Source organism: Numenius arquata, chromosome 8 (assembly GCF_964106895.1).
Source record: "Numenius arquata chromosome 8, bNumArq3.hap1.1, whole genome shotgun sequence".
Classification (NCBI taxonomy): domain Eukaryota; kingdom Metazoa; phylum Chordata; class Aves; order Charadriiformes; family Scolopacidae; genus Numenius; species Numenius arquata.
Genome location: NC_133583.1, coordinates 38,645,357 through 38,665,341, shown reverse-complemented (window position 1 = coordinate 38,665,341; position 19,985 = coordinate 38,645,357). Strand labels below are relative to the sequence as shown.

Sequence of the window (19,985 nt, the reverse complement as noted above, 5' to 3'; positions counted from 1 at the left end):
TACCATAACTCTGCCCCAGCAGAAACCAGGACAGCCATGAATGTATTAAGCACTGAGACAACCCAAGAAAGGCCTTGTTTTCTGAAGACAAGCTTCACATGAGATAACTGTAGATGGCTTTCTTAGTTAGGTAAAAGCAAATCCTCAACCAGAACAGCGTTTCATTTATTACACGTTGCTGAAAGAACAGCTCACTTCAAAATGCTCTGTCGATAACGATCTCATACAAATAATTTGATAATGTCCTTAGGAGACTAGATTATTTTGTTTACATTTAGAAATCCTAGCTAAATTCATCAAGGCTTTGTGTCGTCATACACAAAACCATCACCTGTTGTCAGATGATGATTTTAAAATTTAAGATCTATCCATCAACCCATTAACAGCAAAATTATTATGCCACCATACTTTACTTCTACTAATCATTTCTTTCTGCTTTATGTTTCCTGCTTGCTAATTGCTTGTTGTTTGATGAGTAAGCATTTCACTTGAACACTGCCCTATAATGGCTTATGGTCATTATAAAAGCAGAAGCAAAGGACTGGACAGAACTAGTTTCAAAATGTATGTTATGTATATACTATTACATTGCATTTCTAAATTATTACATTCTATATTAAAATATATTACACGTATGCATGTGTATGTGTCCATACGTATTCATGTATATAACAGCCAACGAAGCCCTTCAGCTCATTTCTTTCAATGACAGACTTAGCAAAACTAGAGGCTGATGTGACTCTTGTACCTGTTTTAATGAGAGACTTTTCTGCAGCCATTTGACACATTTGCTGTGTATTTCCAGACTGCAACCTGCTACTTAGCTATGCAATGCCCATTAACTTCATAGCACATGCACAGAACTAGAACTCCAGAATAGCTAAAATTTATAAATTATCATGTCCTTCTCCCATTTTCATTTTGTTTACTGCAAAGTGTGGTGAAGAGAGGAAGGAAAGAGATGAAAAATTACAAATTGAATTACAAACCAAAAGGCAAAAAAAGGCACTTTCAAAAGGCAGTTGTACAGTGCTGCCTCCCCAATGTTTCAATTTTATATCATACATATATTTACAATATACTTAATGCCTTTTGGCTGTTTGCAGCAGAACCACTAACTATTGAAGCATTAGAAACACATCTGTAAAAGCTATTACTTGATATGGGTTTAATCTGCATCAAATAAAAGCTGGTTTTGAAAAAGGAAAGAATCAGTCCAGGAAATATCTGTATTCTTTCGGCATACTTGAGAAACATGATTGCCTGAGGATGGCGGGTAATTGCAATGCAAACCTGTAGAACTAGAATTACATTATATCTTATGGTAGGCACTGCAGCACCCCTGAAAGCCTACCCTCAGGTTAAGCAGGTACCAATTTACTCAAACCAAACTCAGGAGAGGAGAGAAATATTCACATCTATAATAAAAATCTGACCACTTCAAAGCTGCACTTCCACAGCTGAAACAACTGGTAGTGATCCAGTTAAGGGGTCTGAAATTTCCATTTAGAACACCAAGTTTTCTACTTTCTCTCCCTCTCCCAGCCTCTCTTCCTTTTATTTCATTCTGCAAGTGATGTTAGCTGAGCACCGGCTAGGTGAGCAGCATGGCTCTTCTAGTCTTCCACCTTGACTGAGCAAAGCAAAGCAGTCGCGCATAAGGACATGCATTGGTTTCAGCACAAGACCATCTTTTTATACACATCCAGGTGGTTACTGAGGGGTGTAAAATAACTTGTGACAGTATCACCCCACCCCTGCCCATATTACACATTCTCTTTGAAGAACGCTTAGGTTTTGGATGATACCAGTGAAGAGGCAGAAAACAAATTCATGGAAATCAGAAATACTTATCCCAGCCATGTTACCATCTCTGTGATTGCTCAGTTTGCCTCCCAGAAAAGTATTTACTGTTTCATAAAGAAAAACCCCCATACTTCTCCTGTTTTCCAGACTGCATAACAGGTAGATTCATGTGTGTATATGGTCTTGAATTACTACACAACTTACCACAATAATTGCTATACAATCATCCCAGCAGTAACTTAGCAGGATTCCAATGTCTCTCAAAAGACATTTGATCACATTTAAGCTGTATTTTAAGCATTGCTTGGTAACTTGTGCTGTTTATTTGATGTACCAGAAAGAACAAAAAAATTATACGTAAGCCACACATACTTATCTATTACAAGCACTTGAATTCCTAAACTGAGTAACTGTTGACTTAAAAATTCATTCCAATAGTACTTTTGCAGGCCAGCTGTAAATTACTTTAAAACGCCTCTTGAATAAAACTTACAGGTTTTAATACGAACTGTGCTTTGTAGGGGTTTTTTCTTAATATGTATTTTAAAATGCAGATGTCATTACAAGACAGCTTGTGATAAAAAAAAATCCTGAATGATGCTAATGGAGATGACAATTTCTATTAAGATTCAAATCTATTATTAAGGCTTCTGGGGAAAAAGCCTCACGCACATTCCGGTTTCTGCTAGTTAAACACAGTGAGATTCTAGCTAAATTCTTTAGCATGATAGGTTCAAGTAATATCTAAGACAAATTCCAGTAGATTGAGTTGACAGATGTATATGAACATGGCAATAGAATCAGTCCCACAAGGTACCAATAATTCTGGCTTGTATTAAGTGTATTAGCCAGGTGATTACCTTCTAGCCAGTCCCAAACCACAAGTGTGCTTAAATGCTTCTCTAGATCAGAACTCAAGACCTTGCAGAACCCAAGCCCTACATGTAAAACTGCATATGCATATTTCACTGCATATGTGAAAATCTGCCAAGCAATGTTTAAAAACAAACATTTTTAGTGATGTGAAATATCTGTGGTCTGCTAAATAACAGGTTTGGAGGGATAAGGGGGGCTGATTTGTTGGGTTTTGGGCAGGGTTCAAGGGTGGGAGGGGGTGTTACAGCTATTTACATATTTTTAAATAGATAAAGCAATTCTATTGTTTATTACTTCCTCCAGTTAAATGTTGTTCAGGATGATGCAGTGGCATAGGAACAGAATTCAGATTCAGTCACAAAGAGTTTGGAGAAGATTCAACCCTAACTGAAGCCAGCAAAAAAAAAAAAAGTATGACCCAACTTATGCAACAGACCAAGCAATTTTTATAATTATGTTCATTAACTTATTATGGCCTCAAAGAAAAAAGAAAATCACAACGGCAAACACAGGAACAACAATTCAAGACAACAACAGATGTTTCTCAGTTGTTGTTCTATTAATATCCTGAAAGTTCTTTTGTTTAGCTCTATTTCCATTTATCCAATATCAGTTTTATGCAGGATTCTAGTATAAACGATTAAAAAAATAATAAAGAGAAATGAGACATGCTGTAATACATTTATCTTTACAGTGAATGTAAGGCAGCATTTTGAATCTGTTTATAGTTCTCAAATAAAAAGAAATGCCAGTAACACTAGTAGTGATGTGAATCACGTGATACTGAATTTTGCCACTAAAAGAATATACTTTTCCAATGTACATTAGAAGCTTTCCTTAACTGACTTGAGAGGTCATCAAGAAGTTTAGGTGTGGTTCTGTTTTCTGGAGCTATTTTTCTCCTCTACAAAACTAATATTCGTAACTGGGTTTTGCCAATATAGCTTGTAGTTCTGCTATGTTAGAGAAGCAGTGACTGAAAATTCACAGGATTTTGCTGTTTATATGCCAAACACTCTTCTTAACTCCTATAATTTCACTAGAAGGATTGCTACCAATGCCCTGTTCTTGCAGATTTATTCACTGGGACTTTCACTTTAAGGCAGCAAGAATGAAGTTTTATACAATATAGGAACTACTGTTCCTTCAAAAGTCAAAATAGTTGTATTTTTTGGGGATAAAGTGGATAAATTTGACAATTTTTTGGTAAAACACAAGGATATTCTTTAGTTCTTCAAAAAGGAAAAAAGGTATGTGAGCCGTGTCTCAATAAGAATTTAGTATCTGTGACTAACAGAATATAGCCATTTGCTAAATGATACACTACCTGCCAAAACAAGCTATGCGCATCTCCTCTAATTAGTTCAATAGTGTCTCCAATCTGGATATGCAACGGTGGACCATCTTGTGTTGCTGGCTGTGGTATTCCACTGTAGTTTCTAATTACTTGCATTTTTGGTAAACCTGAACAAACAAAAATAGAAACAAAGCAAACATAAGTCATCATATATTTTTAGTTAATGACAATTCATAAAATCTGAAGACCACAGAAGCAATGAATCAACAAAGAAACACCATGTCTTTACTAGGTACCTGACTAAGGCACCAAGGCCTCAAGCTTTATATAATAATATATAAATATATAAAATACTATATAATAAAAAAATGCTCCAATTAAGTGGGCATATCCATTTACAACCTTAACTAGAAAAGTTTTCGTTAAGTAAGATTTTGTAAAAATATATATTAATAAATAAAAATACGAGTGAAAGCATGCAAAGTCAAGGTAGCTGGGCTGCCACATTTAACCAGTTTCTTACTGAAGAGTCATTATTAACTTAATTCTAACAACAAAGGATCAGCAGGCCAACAAAAGACCTATTTCTGTTGCCAGAGCACTACTATAATTTCAGCGGCAAGACATAAAAATATCCATGATCTCCTCTAAATTGTATGAAACATGAAAGAGATAACCTTCAATAATTATTACTCTCTGTATTTAAGAATAAATACTAATTTCAAGTGCTGCTGAAACATTAAGCAAATAATACCAGCTCTTAGTTACTCAACCCAAACGACATCATAACTTTTACTCTTTCTTCAAGTTAACTGGCATACTTAAAATGAGCACCTAATTATTAGTAAGCCATTATTCCACTTAGGAAAATACTAGACTTTGCTTTATTTCTCAACTGAAGGCTTGAGATGGGGCTGTCATGTTTTCAAATACTGATTCAGCATCACCAAATTTGGCACCTATTGCGTGGCAAACAGAAGCAATACTGCATACAAGGATCTACTCAAAAGCTGACAACTTTTTCCTAATGAAAGGAAACTCCCTCATCACAATATAAATGGTGGCACTACATATGTGATAAGCAGACTGTAATCATGCACTCATCTTAGACACATACTTGGAAGTCAAAACAACTGTGCAAAAAGTTATTCACGTTATGAGACCTTGTATCAGGTGATTTAGTTTATCACATTTTTAGTGTGCAGATACAATATACTTAAAACACCACCTTTGTATTGATCTCATCAGAAGACAATCAAGAAATACTCTCACATACTTTACAGTGCAAATCCTGGGTTTTTTTAAAGATACTATATTGCTGAAACTATTAATCATAAACACGTGTAAAATGACTACTTATTTCTATTTCACTAGTAATTAAGATTATTGGCATCTCTAAAAACCAGGCCAAGAGAATGTGGGGAAAAAATCGTGCTGTGTCAACTAGCAGAATTATTCAAAAAGTAACACAGAACTAATCATATTAAAACATATCATGCCTAAAATAGTTGTGTATAATTCAATATGCTTAATTCTGTAAAAACCTACAGCAATTTTAATCATAAAATTCCCTTGGCAGATAAAATGTTTAAAGATTTGATCTAACACCTCTTGACATCATTAGAAAAAAATCCTATTCAGTTAAATAGGCTTGTGGGTTAAGGTCTTAGTCTTAACAGAGTCCATTATCTTGTTTCAGATCCCTTCTTAAAACTTCTGCTATAACGTCTACAGAAGCTGTGACAACTGCAGCATTGATGTGCTACAGCTGCTCTCTACTATAGTGACCAATGAATCTTATTCTTCTAGTGTAATTTTGCTACCTACTTTTATCCAATTGTTGTCTTTGGTCTACTTAGGAGTTATTTATACTCAGCATTGTTTTTGTTATGAATACACACTGCCTATGTATATGCACAATGTATATGCTCCATCACCAGACCTACATAAACCAGCACCTGGAACAAAAGGGATACACGGCAAGGATTCCTATACAGTGCATCATTGTGATTTCATTAATTACTGTATTACTTTCATTCACTCACTTCAGTAATGATACTGCCTGCTAACTTCAAGGCCAGTGATCGAAGATGCATGTATACACAAGGGAAATTATTATTTCCCTTGTGCTAACGTGTGATAATTATTTAAGCACACATTAGATTTAACTCAGATTCTGAAAAGTACTTTGTACCTCGAAGTACAACAACCAAAGGTAAATTAACTTTCCAACAACAGGAGTGTCTAAGTTACAGAGAAGACATTCATTTCAGTATCAGCAATACCAGACATGCATAGACACCCTGTATGTGCAACTGAATGTGTATCATGTTTTATGAGTGTTACATGAAAGTATCATCAAAAGGACCTGTCCATGTTACGTGATTTTAAGGATTTTTTTAAAAAACAGTCTTTCCAGGAACAAAACACAAAGAAATCTTTGAATTAATCCGTCAGAAAGAAGCACTATTCTGGAATAGCTATTTTTCCATGGGTAAGTGTTCTTCTCACAGAACATCCCTTATATCAGCATTAAGCACGGAAGAAATAAAAGGGGTACAGAAAAATTAATAAATTGAGGTAGAGTCAAAGAGCTCCAAACAGAACATACAACTTTGATTTCACCATATAATTATAGATTTCATTAACAGTAGCTCAGAAACAGTTTAGCAGATTAACACTAAAATGGTATAAATTTAATTGGACATAATCTGGTCAGTCTCCTAACCTATACAAAGTACAATGGCCTATGATGGATCAAGTCCCACCCATCGTCATCACAGGAAACAGCTCATACAATCTTTCAGTTGTTTAGCAAGTTTATTCTAAAACTAATTTGCTTGCTCCTACTGTTCATTCTAGAACTTTATTCTCAGAGCTTTTAGAATCTTCTACATTGCAGCGTAAATTAGCTCACGGCCAACTTATATCCATCTAGAGGCACCAGTCCGAATAGTTCTTTTCCTTGTCTGTGTTTATTCTCATAATGTAGTTATAGAGAGCAATCATACCCCTTTTAACCTTCATTTTGCTAGGCTAAACAAGCCAAGTTCTTTTAGCCTCCTCTCATAATGTACCAATTTCTCTGAGGCAGTACACCAACTGCTTTACTGAAGTTCAGGCAGATAGGATCTAGAATATTTTCCTTGTCTATCTTGACATTTCATTCTTAATTGGCACATAGATTCATCACAAATATACTCATTAAGAATCCTGAGTACTTGCTGTAATATAATACAGAAAAGAAAAAGTGGTATGTTACAGAAACCTGAAATGTTTTAAGTGTAAGTATGGATTATTTATGATAGAAACAGCATAAAAACATTATGCATTAATGACTAAAATGTGAAATATGATAAGCATTAGAGACACCACCATTGCCATGTACACAGCTGCAGTACTGAGAGTATCTGACAAGTACAGAAAACTTCTGGAAACATATCTGGCACAAAAAAAGTTATTCATCAATATCTTTAAAAGCAGATAAAATTCCAACACAAAGAGAAAGGTCAGGATATCAGCCACGTGTTATTACAATTAATGATAAAAATTCCATTGACTTCCATGAGGTCAGATTTCCACATGACTGAAAGCTTTTGTCAGGAAACTTCCTAATTTAAAGATGCAAAACCAGCCTGGCAGCTTCCAACCATGAAATCAAAAAGCAAACTGGTCCAGTTATTCCACCAATAAATAGCTGCAATTTTCTTCACTTGAAAACCAGGAAAACCCTCATATTCCTAGAAAAGTCTTCATAGCCCAGCACCAGATCACAGACATACAATTTAGATCATCTATCTGTGTCATCTCATGAGAAAAGCAGAAAGCATGCTAGAGTCAGGATTTACAAAGTACCAATTTGGCTACATTAAAGTAAAACACTTCATAAATCATACCACACATCTGAGTGTTTAATCTCATGAGTCAAGGAAGAAGGTTACATTTTAGAATTAACATAGTACATAATAAGTTATAATACCCATTATATAAGAAAATCTGAGAACATATAAACTACTTGTATTCCTTACAGTAGCTCTGCAATTATGAACAGCACTGAATGACACATAGTTTCATGCAGATTCAAAAATGTTATTTTTTGCTAACAGCAAGCATAATGCATGCCCTACGATGACCTCTATCTGTCAAAATTGATTCCAGCATCTGTTATATCCAAGCAATGCAGAACATGGTTTACGCTATGGACAGGGATCGTTTTAACATACAGAATAATGATATAGAATATAGGCGACCACAGTTCAAAGGTGAATTTGTGGATATACTATATACCATTAGCACAAAGATGTAAACCAGCTTTGTCTGCATTAAACATCCATTCCTAGTTAATACAAGTCTTAAAGGAATACTTCCCCCCCCGGCCAAGGGAAAATACAGTCACCAAGTATTTATAACCCAATCTGAAAACCAGTAACGTAATAGAAGAAAGCCTCCTGACTTCATGAGGCTTCAAATCTGAAACAGAATTTTAGACTGATAAGGCCATGTTTCCAGAACCTCAGCATAATGACATCTGCCTTTCCTACAGGAAATGATGTAAAGCCTCATTAATTCTGTTCCTCATTCACTAGCAGTGGTTTGGGTGCCTGCTTGGTCACTCTGAACTTGCTTTAAACATTTTTGGTTTATATTTTTGCAACTACAACAATTGGGAATGCAGCTCTGCTAAGCAACAGCCTTGACATTTAGCAATTGATAAGCCTTCCATAGCACAGACCAGAAGAAACACTCCATCTCAAATCTCAGTACAGGTGCATCTCCAGCCATCTTCACCCTCCAACGAGGAAATGAGGGCCGAGTAACCCACAGCAGTATCTCATTGTCTCATTGGATTAAATGTTTGAACAGTGACCCCCAGTGTCATGAATCATTTTAACAGCACGAACTACAGACACACAGGCAAAGGAGACCTTGCTTTTAAATAAAAGTGAAGAAATCCAAAATTAGTATTTACACCATGCTAAGTAAAGTTAGATTGTGAAGGTTTCAGATCAATGAGCATAACTGCAGATAATAAAGTAACAAGGAGTTATGATAAAAAAGAGAGGAAGACAGATGAGTTGATAAGAAGAGCAGCATGAAGAGGAGGTGGACAGTTATACCTGCAATCTGAGCGTCCATGACACAAGAAACATCAGCCTTGCCACCTATTTTGGCCACATCTTGGTCCAATACTAATATAACTAAAAGCTAGTTAAAGGGAAGCTCTATCCTGAGTGTGGACTATAAGAAAACAAAGTCCTTTGGCATTCTCTATATGTTCTTCAAATCAGATCTGTTTAAAATTCCTGCTCCTAATGATTTTGTTGCAGAATTAACAGTAAACTGGATTCTCATCTCTTGCATTTATTAAGAGAGCTGCTTCTTAACTCCTAATCAGTGTCATCTATCCCCATAACCAACAGAAGTCGATAGCTTTGTACAGTTCCTGCCAAAAGGCACAACTTGTCTAGAAAGAATTCTCAGCTAGTGAGGAGACACGAGAAAAGCAACACTACATAATCACTTGCAAAAACCACTTACGTTCCATTTCTCGGCCTGTCTATTAATGGCACGAAAGAAAATAGTTGGGGTTTTTGTTTTTTACTTTTAGACTGAGTACTTATAACACAAATTATAGAACTCATGTACATGGAACATGCCAGCACAGTCTTTTAAGTGCACTCGTCAGTGTGGTAATGATTTAAATAATTACTATTGGACAAAATTAATACAATGAATAACTACACAGGCATACCTCAATGAAGGTATTTAAATTGAACTTTTAATTCTCCCAGTCTTAAGTCATTATTTTTTTATATCATCATAATTAAAAGTTCTAATTTTAGATATTGCTTGTAAGCCTTACATTCAAGCAAGATGACTGAAATGCTGACAGTGCCTACGAATCGGCTTTGAATATTTCACTTGTGTTCCCTTAGCTGTTTTGTCTGAGTACTGTTCAATATAGTCTAATATTTTTCATATGACAACCACAACCCCTGAGTTTGCTGCTTGACTCAATTTTAAATCAAAAAACTTCAGAAGACTGACTATTAAAACATTTAGCAGTTACCAAGAGTCTTACTCAACTAACTGTTTAAGCTTCTGCTTATAAAGGTAAGCAAGTAGAGTAACCCTTACGGAAGAAGCAGGGCTTTCTTCCATTAACGAGGAACTCACAAGCACTGAGGGATGGGGGGTGCAAAATTCTTCACTATCTCATAATTCAGATGACAAACTCATAGTGCACTCCAAACCACATCTCAAACCACAAGTGATAAATATTTATATTTCTCTTCCACTTCCACAGAAAAAGGAGATTTTAAGACTGTCACCCTACAGGGAGATAATGAAGAAATATTTATTTTTTTTTTTAGTCCTAGCCCTGCTTTCTGTGACTCTTCTCTCTCAACCATTCCTACCATCGCACCTCCTTAAAAATCTTCTTGAAGCAGCGTTCGGGGTTCCCTCCAGTCCTTTACTAACTGTCAAATTTTCTGTAATTATTCAAAGCCTCAATTTTTCCATCATTTCTCTTTAATGTTACATATATAAACTGTATTCTTGGCAGAAACCTCTGCAAAAATGGTCAACCATCAACCAAAATGAAGATGTGTGGGAGGAAAAAAATCTGTCTGCTAACAGTCTGATCAACAACTTGTTATCAGAAACAGAAAACACCACAACTCAGGAAGTCCTTTTCCTTCTTCGCTTTTTATAGACCTGATCATTAGCAAAAAGCCCCCTGATAAGTAGCTGAATTTCCATTTTCCAGATAAGATCTACACAAAACTTGGAACTACATTGCAGATCATAGCAGGAGTTCATTACAAGGAAAATAAACAAGCCTAGCTACGTTATTTCAATTTACATGTTTACATTTTTGAAACTGTGTAATTTCTGAAATATTTCTACACAGATTTTTTTTTACATTACAGTAGTTTCTTTTGCTTAAAGAATGATGCATAGATAAACAGACATCTTCCCGTGCTCTGAACAAAGGTATTTGACTTCGCCCAAATGTTTTTTCAGCAAAAACATTTGAAGGTAACTCTCTATGCTGTAACAATATGAGTAACGTTAGTAAAATTAGCAGCATAGTAAAATTAGCAGCATGGCAAAATGACACTCACTGAGATGGACAGTCCCCTCTCAGTAGCAGCTTTAAGTTTTCAGGTCTTCTAAGTCAAAGGCCAAATAATGCTTAACTTAGGGCTCCTATAAATACAGCTAGCATTTATTTTGATCAGAAATAAGCAATATAGTTCAGAAAATTCAGAATCCAAACTGAAGTTTCAGAATGGAATTTTTTATTTAGAAAAATAACTCCAACAGAAGGCATTTTCTTACTTAACTCCTAAGCAGGGACATTTGGCACATCATGACATTCATTTTAAGGAATCTGGAAGCTTGCCTTTGTGCAAGAAAAAACAGGCACTGCATAAATGCTTCTGAACAGCCACATTTTTAAAATTAAGTAGAGAAAGCCAGAGAGCTGCCTTTTAGAAAAGGAACGAACCTATCATTATTTAGATGACCGATGATCATTGGTCTCTCATGCCCTTAAGAGTCGTTCTGCTCATAACTCTCACAGATTCACTCCTCAGGTTTAAATTTCTTTTTTGCTTCTCAAAACAGAACAGAAGAAAAAGAAACTGTGAAGATCTTGGGAAGTCAAAGGACAAAATCTTACAACAGAGCAAAAGCAATCTGAAAATTAGTTAAGTACACTGCAGAAAGAATCTACTGACATACAAATGCTACCCATTCTCATTTACACAACGAACATTTTCAGAAGCTGTCCTAGGCATCATTCAAACACTGTCTTCTCTTAAAATGCATACATTTGGTTTTGTACATCCATATGTAACTGCAGCAATAAAGGAACCCAAAGTACCAAGTACTAGAAAGACCAAGCACCACTAGCTCCAGCTGCACTTGACAAATTTTTTTAAACTATTTTTTTTTTTTTTTAAGCTTGACACAGAGACTTCAGCACATGAATTTAGAAAACCTGGGCATGGCCGAGATAGGTAACTGTGGATTACAAATGCTAGAAAGGATGTTTAAAATAATAGAAATTTTATGTGCAATTCCAACATCATGTCATCTTATTTATACTCAAAACCAAATACTTGGCATTTAAAACTGACATCTCCAGTTTGTCCTCTCAAAAAAAGAGGGCTGCACTGAAAGAAAGCAGAAGAGAGCTAGGAAAGTCACAGACTTTCTAATGGTCGTAGCCATACACAGTTTGTGATTAATTTAGAGTGAAAATTATTTTTTCTTTTGCTGACAGACCTTGGTTTCCCTTTCATAGCATGTCATCCTCCAAACAAGTGAAGGAAGTACATTTTGTACAATCATAACTTCAACTGCTTATTCAGGCAACTAGTCCTTACTTGCAGTGATATAGGCAGCTATCTTTGTGAGAGTAATGGATTTTGGAATTGTCTAGATTGAGAATAATCTCAGCTCTTTGAACAAACATTAGAAATGGCCGAGTGCTAAATCTCTGATTATTTGAATAAACAATAATCAGGTTTCAAAAAATAGAGTTTTCATTTGTTTTGACAAAATAATGAAACCTCAGCATTTCAATGCAGTCAAGTAGGTGGATTTAGGATATAAATTTTCAAAATAATGTTGCCTCAAAACTAAGAAGCTTCATTATTTTCCTTAAAGTTGAGAAAATCAGAGTTTTGGCATAAGAATTAAAAACTGTGGTACACTTTTTATAAAAGCACAAGGTATGAAAATTAACCAGTGTTAATTATCACATCTTTTAATGTGGTGCCATAGACAGGCATGGCATTCTAAAATGTGTATTTGTTCAAACAAGTACCTTGCCCTGAGGAGCTAACAACTTACATTGGGCAGATACTATAGATGAGCTATGAAGGTGTGACCAGACAGTAGTAGGTTATGTACAGCAAAAAGCTCTGAAAAACAGAGACAAATCTTGGAAGACAAAAATCCATTATTCCACAGAAGTAGTTACTTTGAGCTACATTTTTAATACTACCTTCTGCCCGCCCTAGGATGATTCTGCATCAAGCATTAAGAGGAAAAAGGCTTGAAATCAAGAACCCCTCTTCGGAAACTGAATTTAATACTGTGAAATGTCATGAATGTTGTACAGGACCTATGCATTTTTCTGTTGTTCAGCATTCAGACACTGAATCATTTTGAAAAGAACTTGGTAAATTAAGTATAAACAAACATAAATTTTTTCCTTTATAAAAAATAAACATACTGCAGTAAGAATATGATAGTCAAATCTCACCTGCAGCGTGCCTGAAAGCATGGAGGTAGCCCTACCTTTCAACAAGTCTATTCAGCACAAATGGAATTAGTCACCCTGCTGACTAAACTACACTCTTCAGTGTGTAGATATTGTACACTAAAATAATAATCATGGACAGCAAGACAGTAACTGTGGACAATATAACCCATGAAAATGCACACCTATGCCACCTAGAATCTTTCACAGGTCCCAAATAAAATTTTTCAACATGCATTGCTGACAACATGCTTTATTCATCAAGGACTGCAAAAATAAAAATTAATGTATCTTTCATACAATTTTTTTGTTTTTATTCAGTATTGACTGATAGCATCTGCATCTAAGATAAAAGACCTTACTCTCCACTTCTGCTATTTAAAAGAAATAATTTATTTGGCAAGAGAGGAATTTTAAATTATTACATAACGTGAAGGGGAAGTGGCTGATGCCTGGCAAAACAGGCAGGTTCCAGCAAATGACAGAATAATCTTGCCTGCACGCATCCTCTTTGTAATGCTACATAATCCTTCAGCTTTTCAAGTTAAACACTCTTGTGATCTTCCTCTTCGAACAGTTTTTCTCTTCCATGGCCTCTACCCTGATTATGGCAGATACCTCTTTGAGTTCTTAACTGACAGTTCTTAACCTACACACAAAAAAATTTCAGGCCAATATCGACCTCCTTTGTCTGGAAGCATCTGTAGATGAATGTTGCCAAGAATTATGTCAGTATATTAAGGAATGAAAAGACACTGTTGCTTTGGCTGAAACAAACCTGCTTTCAAAAAGTATGCCTACTGATTTCTGGTTCGTATAGGTTACAGCGAATAACTTATTTTCTTTGGGAAAAGAGAAGAAAACTTGCCTTCATTACAAAATATTTGTGTCATAAAAGTAAAAAAGGATGAGCATGTATTTCACTGTTATTGCAGTGTAATTAAAATTGTTTATCCCTAAATAATATGTACTTGTGATTTTGTTTTTATGTTGCATACTTTGCACTTTTGAAGCACTGCCAATCTGGAAATAACTTCCAGGAAATCCAAAAGGCATAGTATTTTGTGATATCCTTTTCCTCATTAAGTCGACATACCTACACGCAGACATTCAGACCATGTTTAAAGTATCCACTAAGTATAAAAACGTATATATCTTACATATTTGATCTCACTGTCTTCATTTCTTTTCTAGGAGGATTGGCATATCAAAATGTATTTACTCTGACACACTAAAGTTTCTGCAAATTCCCTCCCTTTTTATCAAAGAAAATTTCAATTTTTAGTACAAATTTTAAAAATTGTTTAAAAAATCAAATAGCTTAATTTTCTATGTTTACGTATAAATAATTCCTTCACTTGAAGATGGATCACGAGATGAATAAATAATAAGCATTAAAAGGGTGTTGTTTTAAAGATAAAAATTTAAACATACATTAAAATCATCCATGATGACTTGATCCTTGTTGCAAAATCAAGAGGTTATTGGTAAATTATCATAGGCAATAGAGATGGGAATCAAGTCCAGGCCCCTGTCAAGATGTCAGTCCTGCCACAATAATCAGGCTTCATCTTAAAATCTTTTTGTTTCTTTCCCTCCCCCCAAGAAAACCCTCGTATATTGATGTTCCCAATAGTAAAGGTTCTCCTTCTATTTTCTGTTTACAGTACGAATGTGGATTATATACTCCAGTAAACAGTGGGTAATTTGTTAGGACACAAACCATACCTGAAAGCAATAAAGGATATGGGTTAATGTTCCGTCTAACCCGGGATGAGTATATTCTATCACAGCCCCGCTAACTGCATAGCCTCAGGACTGAGCTGGTTCAGCAACCAAATCAGAAAGAAAATCACTTATTTTCCTGTCACCACCACCGCCTCCCATGACCAGTTTTCCATTTTCTCATTGAAGTGACTTAGCCCTGTGACCAGATGATCATTAAATTCAAAAGAAAGGGCAGTGAGGGAACACCTGGGTGGGAAAAAGCACCACACCTTGTGGCAACAGCCTGTAGTTACATCAAAAACTCACCAGAGATTAAACTGACACCAGCAGAACACCCAGAGTTTGTTCTTTCTCCCAAAAATACTGCCCTGACAAAGAATACCCTTTAAGCACTTAAATCCCAGCATCAGCTCTTTGAGCTTAGTTGATCATTTGATGTTTCTCAAATGCCTGAGCCATGTGCAGAGCTATGTAAAATTACAGGATTTAAATCAATACCACCAGAAATGGAAAAATAACAAAACCAGCACACAATGCACAAGAACAGTCAGAGATTTAAGTCTCCATCATTAAGTCTCATACTTTTTTCCTTTTGAACCCTTCTCCTTATTTATCCTCTCTTCTCCCCACAATCAAGCAAAAAAGGGTGAGGAGGAAAACTAAAGGGCAACCTATAAGGTCTTACATGGAAAAAAAAAAAAAAACACACAAAACCAAACAAAAAACCTCCACATTTAAATTGCAGAAGATGTAGTGCATTAAGTGAATTCCACTGTACTAAAATGATCACTGCTAGTTGCAAGATGACTGCTACTGCAAGGGGTGAGATGTTATTACGGAAGGAAAGCTGTGATCCATACATGCAGCTTTTGTTGTTGTATCATATTTCATGCGATTTGTTGCTGTCAAACCCCCAATTAAGGAAAAAAATCCAAGAAGAGTAAACGTGCCACTTTATCATCTGAACTAATAGTGCCTCGTGGTCTTCTCTCCCCACATCTCCTATTCCAAATGGGCTGGTTAAAGAATAACCTCTAATGTTACTAAAACTGAGGCATATTTTCAAGGTATCAGATAATAAAGTTGCTATTTAATTCCCTGGCTGGAGGAACCTTTGGAGGTCATTTGGTCATAACTTCATGTAAGATATAACTTAACAAATACGAAATAATGTATGGGTTAAATATTCATACATGATTATGGACTTTAAAACAGCAACAATCATACAGACAACTGATCTCAGAGTAATTGCTAATTTAAAATCAGTTCTTTAAGATCATAATCTAATTCTGCTGTGTACCAATGCTAAGAAACTTCTTGGAGCAGACCACAGAACTAGAAAGAGCAACCATCGTTTGAACTAGAATTATGCAGATAAGCAAACAGGATGGACAGATGTACAGAAAAGCTTCTGTATCAGAAGAATTAAGCAGATAATAGCTCTTGAGGCTAGAAGACAGATGATTGGAGGGGATATTGACACAACTAATTATGAAAGTAACAGTTAAAGGATGCTGTGAAGACCAAGATTTTAGACTGGCTCAAAAAGTGGTAAAGAAAATATGTGGAAGAAAAATTAACATCTAAGAAACAACACCACAAAGTACTGAGGGAAGTACCACAGCATCTCACCCCATATTCTATCCTTAAGCATCCATTTAATTGGCTACTGTTGAAGAAGGGATCCTGGGCTAGATTGGCCTGCAGCCTAACTCAGCCTCATTGTTCTCTTCTCAGGGAAGCTCAAAGAGGTGAGCAGATTAAAAACTCCTGAAAAGCAGCATCAGTTTCTCAGGCTCTTGCCTCTGGCCCCTTCTACCAAGCTGTAAGACCTTCCTCAGGCAGAAGGCAGAGGCAGCTCTGGGAGCTTCTCTTCTGTGAATTTTCAGCAGTCTTTTTTCTCCCATGGGATGGCTGCATTCAGTTTTACAACGTTTCCCAAATTCTTTGTGTGAGAATTACTTTGAAGTAGTGATCAAATACTGATTTAGTTAAATGAGTGAGCCACAAAAAAAGAAACCATATGCTTTAGAGTACTGTTAAAATTCAGTAATTTTTGACTATTTTTAATCATTCATTGCCTTATTATCTTTGTTTTGCCTTCTGAGAATGACAGTACCCTGAAGATTAAAATCAGACATGAAAATAGATAAGTAAATGCAATACTCCTTTTGAAGATGAAATTTAAGTCTCAATAAGCTTTAGCAAAATACTATGCAATTCCCTTCTACTTGCCATGGTAACTAAAGGCAACTTTGAGCTGTATGTTTTCTGCACGTGACTTTTTTTTTTTTTAAATAGTGCTGTAGTTAGTGCTATACTAATTTTTTTGAGTGTAAAATGCTAAACTTTTTTTTTATTTATTGTAAGCCCATTTTTCCCACTTTTACCTTAACCTTCTCCTTCTTTCTGCCTGCCAACTCCCCTGTAGTTATTTGTAAACAGTGATGTTTTGCTTAGAATAGTCCGCGTTGAGAGTGTTTTTATACAGAAAAAGAGAAAGATACTGTAGGATTTTTAACACATCTCACCTTAAAAATTATTCCAATAGATGCTGAGTATGTATTAAACACCATTATTTCTCTAAGAGAAAAATAAAATGTTAGTTGCTCAAGATATAGAGACAGTCCCAAAAACACATCCAATAAGACAAAAGAGCCTAAATTACTCAACTACAAACTAATCTTGCAATCCAACCAGACAAGGATGAAAGAGTTTGACAAAATAAATATATTTCACCCTTTGGCATCTGGGTCTTCTGATGTTTAATTAAAAGAAAAGGCTAAAGGCTACATTCTTCTCTGAATGTTAGCTCACTGCTGAGATGCCAAAGGGACAGGCACCTTTCAAAATACCTCTCCCCAACAGGAATGTAAAAATAATTTTAATTTAAAATATAACAACCCAAATAAAAATCATTAACCTGCATTTGAAATGCTTCATTGGAAGACAAAACTCTGCTTTGCCTTCCAGAAATGCATTAGTGGAAAATTTCTTGGTGTAAAATATTAGACATGTTCTTTCTTGTATCACAACAAAGATGAATTCATTATTTTAGGAAGCAACAATAGCTCAGAACACGGCATTAGTGCTGTAGTTAAAAATAAGCAAAGAACTTGAATGTAATACGTATTTTTAATAAATATGTGAGATCAATTTAATCTGATCTCACAAATTAGGTCACACAATTCAGTGTATCTCTGAATTCACTGTTGCTGAGGTCTACCTGAAGGAAGCTGTTCCTTTAACTGCTCCTAAGAACGTGGTGACCATAAAGAAATTCACTAACTCTGGTCTCAAACCCTAACACTGTCCCAGCCACGTGACGTAAAACAAGTCCTTGAAGGACTCCAGAACATTCAGAATTATACAGTACATCAGCAAGCAGTATTGCCTCTACCCTGCTTCCTTCTGCAGCAAGCGTGCCCCTAGCTGCCTGGTTAAACCTGTTCTTACCTGCGATTCACCTGGTTCACACAGAATCCTAGAGACATGCGCTGTATACTTTATATGCACCTTGAACAAAGTGTTTAGATGCTGTATAGGGAAGGAAAAAGCATCCATAAACCAATAACACACACCCTCCAGAAGTTAAGCATGTATGTCATATGTATAATCAAAGCTCATTTTCAGCCCTGTAGCTTAATACATTACCATGTAGAGAAGTGTTTAGCTACTTAGCAAATGTAATGCTCCACAAATGTTACAAAATTATCTCTAGGGAAAACATGCAAAACTGTATATACTTCATTATGGTCGTTAATTATTAGACACACTTTACTTCCAAGAGAAGTAGATGTTTGAGAGATGTAGAGACTTCCTTCAAGTCTCTAATAATTTCTCTCTCTTTTTTTTTTTTTTTTAATCTTTTAGAAAAAAAGCCATATAGGCTGCATTTTTTTAAGCCATAGGCTGCATTTTTATCTCTGATAGGAAACTGCAAAAATGAAATCAAAAGGACATAAACAAGCAGGTCATTCTGGTTAGTGTGCATGCAGCAAGTCTCCAAGTCTCCTCATCAGTTATAGGATGCAATGGATGTTTACTACTATGAACCTTACCAGGTTATCCCATACCAGTAAGCAGTGGAAAAGACCTCAAACTTGTCAAACAACAAACTCTTCGCTAGAGGAAGTTTCGTGAAACATTTCTCTTTCCTCCAGTATTCCTTCAGGGATTCCCCTATTTAATTTACAGTCAGCTGCTCCTTCATGTACACGTTCATTTTGCCCAGCCATTAAAAACCATGGTTATGTTCAATGTAAACAGAATCTAAAGCTGAAAAGAATCTTACATATACTCTAGTACTTCAGTCCATGCTGTCACATTAGCTCCCCCAGAAGCTTTTCACAGATATTTAACCCAGAAATAAATCATCCTGTGGGACTCTGAGTAAGGTCCTGAGGGAAGATGCAGAAATAAATGGCCTGTAATGGTATGGTCTACTCAGCCTGAAAGGAAAGACAGGAACTATTAAAAGGGGATTGCTATTCACTCCTACATTTTATTGACAGGAAAAATAATTAACACTACTGAATGTCTCAGAAAATGTATCTATGTATTTCTTGATTCTGTACACAGAAACTCCTTTACTAAAGGAAAAAATGCTACTTTGATCTAATCCATCTTGATGAAGATAGTCATAACAAGGAGATACTACTAAGGATATCAGTAAGCTCCTCACTTCTCATGAGAAAACTAAATAGGTTATCTTTTCTTATCCAAGAATATGGGTATTTCTATACTGGAATGAATGAGAAAAACTGTTGATCAGGACTACCAAGGACTTGCCTGGATAGTTCATAAGATGAAAAAATGAAAGACATTTCAAATTCTCACTTAAAGAGAGTAGTGTTATGTATAACAACTACATGTTTGGCAAAGAATTATCTGCAGGTTGGGATATCCCAGCATTTGAATTTGAGCCAGACTTTGCTTTTGGCTGGGCATATGATTGGAGTGGCACTGAAATGGAAATCAGAGTTAGACTTGCATATC

General features: G+C 35.7%; 1 protein-coding gene across 1 annotated transcript in view; it reads right to left on the bottom strand.

The window, feature by feature from the left end:
* The window catches only part of VAV3 (vav guanine nucleotide exchange factor 3), a 165,555-nt gene that overhangs the window by 24,390 nt on the left and 121,180 nt on the right, over positions 1-19,985 (bottom strand). Inside the window, exon 20 of the mRNA XM_074152877.1 lies at positions 4,010-4,146. Coding sequence (XP_074008978.1) covers positions 4,010-4,146 — 137 coding nt within the window. The remainder of the gene's footprint in view (positions 1-4,009; positions 4,147-19,985) is intronic.